General features: G+C 45.7%; 1 protein-coding gene across 6 annotated transcripts in view; it reads left to right on the forward strand.

The window, feature by feature from the left end:
* The window catches only part of NCOA6 (nuclear receptor coactivator 6), a 46,039-nt gene extending 40,027 nt beyond the window's left edge, over positions 1 to 6,012 (forward strand). For 2 of the 6 annotated variants that reach the window (XM_065645382.1, XM_065645387.1), the window contains one exon: positions 2,435 to 5,367. In XM_065645382.1, the coding sequence (XP_065501454.1) occupies positions 2,435 to 2,738 (304 nt within the window). In that variant the 3' untranslated portion in view covers positions 2,739 to 5,367. Of the gene's footprint in view, positions 1 to 38; positions 5,368 to 5,431 lie in introns of those variants that run through there. The other 4 variants (XM_065645383.1, XM_065645385.1, XM_065645384.1 and 1 more) reach the window with 4 other exon arrangements.
* The last annotated feature ends 2,832 nt before the right edge of the window (positions 6,013 to 8,844 follow it).

Here is an 8,844-nt window from a genome sequence, read left to right on the forward strand (position 1 = left end):
CTTCATGCCTTGGACACTGTTTCCTCTTATCCCTTCAGGCCTGAGTGTTTCACATCGTGGAAGGGTCTTGATGTTTCCACTGTTCAATATTTTCTGAAAACAAATCAAAACTAAAACCTCCACAGCCTGCAGCTTAGCTGTCATGTGAATTTTTGTTTTCTGAAAGTAGGACTTCCTAAAGTTTGCTGTTCTTCTGCCTTCCTGACTGTTTTCTCCAGATTTCTTGTGTGTTTGCTTGTTGACACTTTGCGGAAACCTGATAGGAAAGCCAGGTAGAAACTCCATCTTGTCCCAGTTAAGACATTAAGTAATTAAAAGATCAGTTTTCAAATGGTTGTGTTCTGTTAGAAGAAAATATGGTTTCCAAGATCCTTTTCTGTTAGATTCTAAACCCACCAGGCATGAAACTCAGTCTAGGCAGCTGTAATGACAGATCTTACAAGGTTTTTGGATAAGTGTGCTGGCACGACTGGCCGGGTTTTTGATGCTGCCCTCATCAGCGGGACGATGGGGGTGCAATTAGTCCAGCTGGTTCATCAGGGAATAAGGCAGTGTCTTCTTTTGTAAGGAAAGTAACGCAACACACTTCATCAGGTCAGGAATGACTCTGAATTGAATATTTAGCTACATTTACCTTCACATGGACTGGGATCTTTCTAGTTAATATCAAAGATGAACTGAAATGTCACAACAAGTTTTTTTTAAGGTAGAATTTTTCTGAAAAGCTGAAGGTTTGACACTTGGCAGATGAGCAGATTCTCCAAATGAAGTGTCCTTGCATGACCAATCTCCAAACGCCTTCAGCACATCAAATTACCACAAGTGCATTTCTGTTTGAATTTTTCTGCACTGATGCTTTTCGGAGCAAGACTGGAAAAGATGGGAAGTTTTCAGGCAAACTGTGAATGTGCTGTTGGCTGATACTCGCAGCCGTCGGCTTGGAGCTCCTGGAGTTAACGTCCCACGCTGCAAACTGGAGAGCAACCTTGCAACTACGGAGCACTGGAAATATTTTCACTTGGGCCAACTTGATTTCCTCCTATGAAAGGAGAGAAGTGATGTGTTGGTTCCTTTGAGACAATCCAAACTGTGGATTAGTCATTAGAATCTGTAAAAGTTCTGTGTAAGAACTGAACTCGAGGTGATGGTGCCTTTTGTTGCCTCCGGTCCCTGTGAAGCACGTGGCTGCTGGTCCGGCTGCACAGGTCACTCAGCAGGAGACCAGTTGGTGACCGGTTTGGGGGATTTGCTTTGTAGGTTGCCCATGATGCTGACTTCGGGGGAAAGAGATTTCAATAGTCATTTTGTATCTGAGACAATCCACGTGCTTCAATATTCTCCTCTACTGTGTGTTTCCTTGCTTGACAATGTGCGTCTCTCCTGTCATAGACAAATTGTGTTTGATTTCAGGTATCTGTTACTTAAAACTACTAGTATTTGTAGTAGGTTTTCCTCTCAGAGCAGGACTCTGTCACGCACAGGTCTGCTCTGGCTGTTCTCGGTCAGTTCTGATTGAGGAGCCTTTCTTGACGTCTTGCAAGCATCACCCAAAGGGCTTGAAATGAAGTTCCCTTTCTCCTTTCCCATTATCAGCAGAATAATTTATTTGATTGATTACTTAGCTTTGAATTCACAGGAGATAAGTTTAACTTAATCTTCAGAAACCACTTAGTGATTGGAAATTGTCTGGCATTAATGCATTAAGGAGAAAACACCCAAACCTCAGGATGAGTTTACAGGGTTAAGAGTGATAAAATAAAAGAGGAGTTTAATTACAAAATGTAACACTCCATTCATTACCTCAGTGACAAGAAACATGGATTTCCACGCTACCTACAATTATTTTTTATAGCAGAAAAAGCTTTCTGTTATTAAAAAAAAAAAATTTAACTTCAAGTTTTAAAGCTTGAAGAAAGTTTTAAATAAACATTAAGCTTTTTAGTATATGAAGAAATCACTTGGATCAATGGAGTGAGCCTTTTCAGTAAAACAACAGCTGGCACACTCACTGAATGTTCGTAATTCCTCCTTATGTTCATCTGCAATTTCAACCCTGTATTCCCGTACCGTAGCGGTCTCTAATGTAACTTGTTTGCTTTTCCTAGACTTCAGTAATGGTGGCACCTGTGGAAAACAGAGCAGACAATTTATAATGCATCTAATTTGTTGGTCTTCTAATTTTGAAAATATTCTCTTTGAGGACTTCTCAGTTCTGTATCCTCTGATAATTTTTAATAGAAATGGACTGTACTCTGGCTTACTCAGGTCATTCTTCATCTGATAAAACTTCTGGTATCTCTAGCATTTCATATCTTCAGTGCTAATAGTCCGGAACTGGTACCTGTGTCGGTCCATCCTCCAGCTTGTCTGAGTTGCATAGAAAAACATAATTCTTCTTACACTTCATCAGAAATATTTTGTCCCACTTTATTAGTAATGAGACAAAAGAGAATTGTGAAAAGTCTAAAACTCCAAATAGAAGAAATTCAAGAACAGAGGATTCTGCCGCTTCACAGGAAACTGTAGAGAACGGACAGCGCAAGAGATCGTCCCGACCAGCGTCTGCGTCCAGCACTGCAAAAGGTAAAATGCGCAACCACCATGTCCTGGAGAGGGCAGGAGGTAACGAACCTCCCCAGACCGTAACCCTAACGATGCTTCACAGCTTGTATGTGCTGAGTGCTGTTCACTCTAGTTTCAATGGTTTAGACACAGGTTGGTGTGGAAGTATTTACTGACATCTGTACTGGCAGTAAATCTTGTATGAATTTCCCACTGTTCAATTTGTGGAACTCGTTGTCTGCAGGACTCATCAACATAATGTTCTGCAAGCTTGCCTAGTTGAATTCTCTTGGCAGATGTGTTGCCATTAAAAGGACCGTACTCCACTAAAAGTGACTTTTTTTTTTTTTTTCCCTGAAGCCTGAAAGACACGAGACAAATGCTTTAAGTCTTCCCCAGTGCACGGTCAGCTCTTGCGAAGCCAAACGCTGAGGTTCAGGTGGGCTCAGACGCTGCCTGCACGGAGCTCGTGCACAGAGCCCCAGCTGTTCTTGCCAAGAACACATGAAATCTGAAAATGACAGATATTAACCCATGGCATTAGCAGTTGCTGATGTGCCTTATTTCTACACAGGTTGCAGTCTTTAACAAAGGATGCAGCATTTGTGTGATAAACGCGGTCGTTACCGGAGTGCACGGTCCGCAGTGTTATTCTGCGTTTCTGAAGCTGTGTCAGCTCCTTATATTTAAGGGTCAGAAAAATTCTGGTGGACAAAAGTTGTGCAAGAGGGTAGAGCCTGTCAAGAGGCAACATTTGACCAATATTTTAAAAATAACATATAGAACAAAGAGGTATTAATATAAAATGATTATAAAAGGAAGTCAAGTTGAATTCAGCAACCATTTTCCATACTGAAGATACTAAAGTTTGCTGGCAAGAATATTTGCGTTTTAAGAGTTTCAGAGAAGACTTCCAGCTATACGTAATTGTGCAATGACTCTTGAAGATTACGTGGAGGGACCTAAATGTTCTGCACTTCTGTGGCTGCTGAATTGAATTAAATTTAGCTTCTTGTGGCAGGATTGTGCAGAAGAATCTAAGTCTGTATTGTAAAAATATCTTTCATGATTGTGAAGAAAAGTTTGAAAAATGTGAAGCTGATGTAAAACCGATTTGGTGATACCTTCCTGAGTTTGAGGGGATCTGAAACTATGACCTGCCCACACACTGTAATGGATAAACCTAAAGATGACAACCAGTGGCATGTCAAATTCTGAAAATGTGGGAACACCAAAGTACATCAAATTTGAATAATACCAGAACTCACTTAGAGGTTTTGCACTGACTGTATTATTCGTTTACCTCTGTAAGTAGAATCACTGTTTTTAAAACATGCATCTGAAACTGCGGCAGTATCCCAGGGTTTTGCTTGAGAACAAAGGTCCAGCTCACTGTGCAGTGCCCTGGGCTGAGAGTCCTGATCTGTGCAGGGAGAAAAGGAGCAGAACAAGACTCTAGTGGAAGAGGACGGGCGTGAGGCAGGGAGCTGAGGGAGCGTAACAAGGTTTGCCACTTGTGCCTACTCCGTTCTACATGTTTATTAGTGACTCATAGCTTAAGAAAGCACATCTGGTTTGTGTGCTCCTGGCCTGGAGGCTGATTAAAGTCATTGTAAAAATGGCAATTATGAAAAACAGGTGAGGGAGCTGCTGGTGTCGCCCCCAAGGGACAGGGACAGGGACAGGGACAGGGGCAGGGACTGGGACAGGGACTGGGACTGGGGCAGGGACAGGGACTGGGACTGGGACTGGGACAGGCACTGAGCGCAGACCCTTCCCCTTCTCGGCGCTCGGAGCCGGCTCAGCTCTCGCTGCTGCTGCCCCAGGATGAGATGCAGCATTTGCTGCTTGGAGGGAGCTCCGGTGACTGGAAGTCGTGTCTGTTAAGGTGTTTCACTCCTGAAAACTGGTGCTGTATTGGTATTTTCACTTTTTTGGAGTACCTTTCCAGCAAGGGCTGTTTCAGCATTTACTGTAGCTTCAAGTTTGTCGAATTTTGAAATGTTGATTATTTTTTTTTTTTTAATACAACATTTAACAGCCATGGAGTTGTACCGTTGCTTTTCTACTTTTAGATGTCTTGGAAATTTTTTCCCTTTTGACTCTTAAAATACACACGGCTATAATAGCTTTTGGAAAATATTGCAAAGAGCCAAAGATACATTGCCAACATTTAAAATGACATAAAAAAAAAATGTAAAGATGCAAATACCCTTGGTCCTTACTCTTCTCTTTTTTGTTGTTGTTTTGGAACGGAAACTTAGTGCCTTGGTAAGTGCACTGACAATGGCATCTGCTTTTGCTGCAGCTTCTGCAAGTGCTTCTGGTTGTTCTGCTCCAGCGCTATATAGTATTTTGTATCTTTCTGCATAAGCTGTTTTTCTGTGAATCATAATGTCCGCTGAAGGGACTTATTTTCTAATGACCTGACTCTCCAAGGACTCCGACTGCTAGATGCTGCACTTGTGTGCCAGGCTCCAAAACACCTTCCCGGGTGGTTTTTGGAACCATCTCCCCATTTGGGGCTGGCTGAGGCGGTTTGTGCCGCGGGGCTGCTGCTCCACAGCGGCTCTCTCTGAAGGAACAGGTGAAAATACACAGCTTTTGTTTTGAAGGCCGTTATATTAGAACTTGATACAGGTCAAACTGGCGGCGGCAGCGGCGCGGCCGCGCGGCGCGTGTGCTGCTGCAGCTCCCGGCGCCGATGGTGCCTCGTCCTGCGGGGCTGCGGTCCCGGCTCTGGGGAACCCCCGTCTTCACAGGTTTGCACTCTGGTGTGATTTTAGCAAAATGAAAGGGCAATCTGTGCACCTCTGCTGAATGGCTTACCAACTCCGTATCCATGCTTTTTTTCTTCTCTTGATTTCAGAAACGAGTGCCAGTGCAATGCAGTCAAAAAGAAGAAAATCCAAGTAAATTACTGCATGGAAACATGAAACTTGTAAATGAGTGTGAATTTACCAATAGCAATTTTGAGCTGTGATTTTTCTTTTTTAAATAAAATTCTGTACAGTAAGTCATTTTAATATTATACTGTTCCCAATAAATGATTTTTTTTCTAAAAAACTGATAAATAGATATAAAAACCGAGTTCTTCTAAACCCCCCTGGATTTACAAAGTGAAGTCCAGGGTTAGCACATTAGGTTAATGTGTTCGTACGAAATGGAAGGGGAGGGGATGACAATTGTAAATTTATTTGTTTCCACTTTTCATAAAGAAATTAGAATACAGGGTTGTCATTTTTAGGTATTAAAATAATGTATTGTGCTGTTGTTTAAGTACTGTATGTGAATAGCAGTAAGAGGGTTTATAAACAGACCCGATCTTGTTTGGAAATGTAAATAATTCTATTATATAGTAGATCTGATGTATTTGTTGTAGAAATGGACCAGTGAAACAAAAAATAAATTTAAGGGTTTGTATAATGTGGAATCCCTCGTGCTCTAAATAAATGCTATTGTCCTGTAATTTGGGTTGTATTATTATTAGCAGCAACAACAGCATTATTCCAAACAGGAAGACTGGAGGGATTATTTAGAGCTCTAGGCCTGCAAGCTCCTTATATGGAGCTTTAGAAAGGAATTTGTTTAACCACAAACGAATTAACTGATGCAGCTGTTCTTGCTTTGCAAGAAAAACATCGCAAAGGCCGCCCTCCTGCCCCGGGGTGTGCGTGGAGGAGCCCCAGACCACAGCACTCTCTGCAAACAGAACTGCTCGGCAGGAAATCACGGCAGAGAACGATGCCGTGTGGAATGGTGTCGAGACTTTGGGAGACGCGGTGGCTGCAGCGAATTTCTCTGGATAACTGCGCTGCCGTCAGAGGTGACTGGTTGGGTGCGCTGCCCGGCAAAGGGGTCCCGTCTGCTCCGGGAAGCTCACACAGGGAGAAACTGAGAAGCCAGTAGCTTCTGATTGCTTGCTGCTTTGTGCACAAATAGACACTTTAAACTTTTTTTCTTTTCTTATGGCTTATTTTTTTTAAATATATTTATATATCTAGCAAAAGGCTGATTAAATTGTCACCTTTTATAACGCCAGGAATGAGCTATTTGTGCACAAGGTAACAGACCCTGAGCGAGGCTGACGTGTGGTCATCCCTGTCGGGTTCGGCTGCTCGGTGTGGTTGTTGGTCCGGGACCGCTGCCCCTCCGGTCTCGAGGCGCCTGCCCTCTGAGTGCTCACACTTCCCATACATCGGGGGGTAATATATGAAGGTGGTTTCCACAAAAGCTATCTACTCCTTTAGGATTATAGATCCATACATGCACATTGATACATGCTTATATGTATGTCTGTATGCGCTCCCACACATAAGTACAGTCAATAGGAAGCAGTCTCTGGAATGACTCCTTGTTACTGCTTCCATTCTCCACGTTGCATTTCTTAACCCTCATCTTGTCCAGTTCACAAAATCGGTTTTATTCCACCTGTCCATTTGTGCTCAGGACAAGGCAGGATCATCCCGCGCAGGGCAGAGGCTTTGGTGGGGTAGGAGCAGCCCCATCGCGGCGCTGCTGTTTGATGTCCTGCCCGCTCAGCGCCCCAGCGCCAGGGCCGGACCCTGATGATCGCCCTGCCCGGGGCGCGGACTCCCTGCTGGTCAGGTCAGGTGGGAAGTTTTGGAGAATAAGGAACTGGACAAAGTCCACAAAACTAGAAGGTTGTCTTCACAGGTGAGGTCCACGTACCAATAAACTCGAGGACGAGAGAGAGTGCACTCAGCTTTGCCAAAAACACACGACGGGAAGCAGATGAGCTTGAGGCTCAGTGTTTACAGGGACCTGGACCTTGGGAAAGGACAAATGCAAGATCCTACACCTGGGCAGGAGCCCTGGAGGGAGCCGAGGACCCAGGTACCGGCGCCCAAATGGTGCCCAGCTGGTGCACTTGGCAGCGGCTGCCTGGGGAGCAGCTCTGCAGTCAGAGCAAGCTAAGCCTGGCTTAAGGCAGCGAGGAGGGCGGCTCGGCCAGGCCGTGCCAGCGGGAGTGTAGCCAGTGGGTGAGGGAAGAGATCGTTCCCTTCCTTTTGGCACTTCCACATCTGGAATATTATCCCCTGGTTTCCACCCCCCGCCCCTCAACACACAAGGAAGATGTTGATGAGGCAGAGGGGACATGGCAAAGGGCCACCAAGGTGGCCAGGGGCTGGGAACGCCTGGCCAAAGGGGAGGTTGAGGGAGATGGGCTTTGTCATCCTTTCAGGTACTGGAGAAGAAGATGGAGCCAGGCTCTGCGGAGGTGGGTGATAGGAGCGGGGGACATCACCAGAATAAGTGGGAAAAGGAGGTTCTCCCCAGGGACAGCTGGATACTGGACCGGGGCATGGAGGGATCTCCCTCTTCGGAGATTTTCAAGAATTGGCTGTACAAAGACCTGTACAACCTGGTCAGAATTTGGTATTTACCCTGCGGCGAGCAGGAGCTTGGACCGAAGACCTCCTGAAGTCCCTCCCAGCCCGAGTGACCCTTTGCTTTGTCTCTCGCTGCAACTTCGGTTCTCCCGTGAGCTTTATCCAAGCTCACTCTTAACCTATTTTTTAGCTTCCCAATATCTAACCTAACAATTCCTTGAAGTGCTTCTCCCAGCAGCTGGGGGATCACATCTGCAAACCTGGAGCCCCCTTGGCTTTGATCTGCCGGAGGAGCTGGCGCAGCTGCTGACGGGGCCAGCCCCGTCCCACCCTGCCCAGAGCAGCTTGCTCACGGCCGCGTCCACTCTCATCACCTCCAAGGATGGAAACTCCTCAACCTCCCTGGGCAACCTGCTCCTGTGGTCAACCACCCCCACAGTAAAAAGGCATTTTCTTACGTTTAAGTGGAATTTCTCTTCTTTTTTACCTCAGTTTGTGCCTCTCCTCCTGCCCCTGGGCTGAGAAGCGTCCGGCTCTGTCTCCTGCGCTCCCCCCATCAGGTGTCTGCACACATGGACGGGATCCCCAGAGCATCCCCACTCTCGGCCTCTCCTCATGTCAGATGCTCCAAGCCCTGAATCACCCCAGAAGCATCACTGGGCACCAGCCATAGGTGGGTGGTAGGAACATATCGGGCTGTTGTGTGCTCAGAGAAACAGCTGCTGCTGGAGAGAGGGGCTGATGGGGACGCCCCTTTCTCAGGGCAATCGGCATCTGCTTTAGCCCTTGCAGTCAGCTACTGAGTTTTAGGGTTCGGTAACGGGGAGAGAAAAAAAATCCCCTCAAATGACTCAGCCTGTACCATCCCCTCCCCTGTGCATCCTTGTCTTCAAGGGCGACTTTTTTATATTGACTTGAGTCCGTTAAT

The sequence above is a fragment of the Caloenas nicobarica genome, chromosome 15, assembly GCF_036013445.1.
Source record: "Caloenas nicobarica isolate bCalNic1 chromosome 15, bCalNic1.hap1, whole genome shotgun sequence".
Classification (NCBI taxonomy): domain Eukaryota; kingdom Metazoa; phylum Chordata; class Aves; order Columbiformes; family Columbidae; genus Caloenas; species Caloenas nicobarica.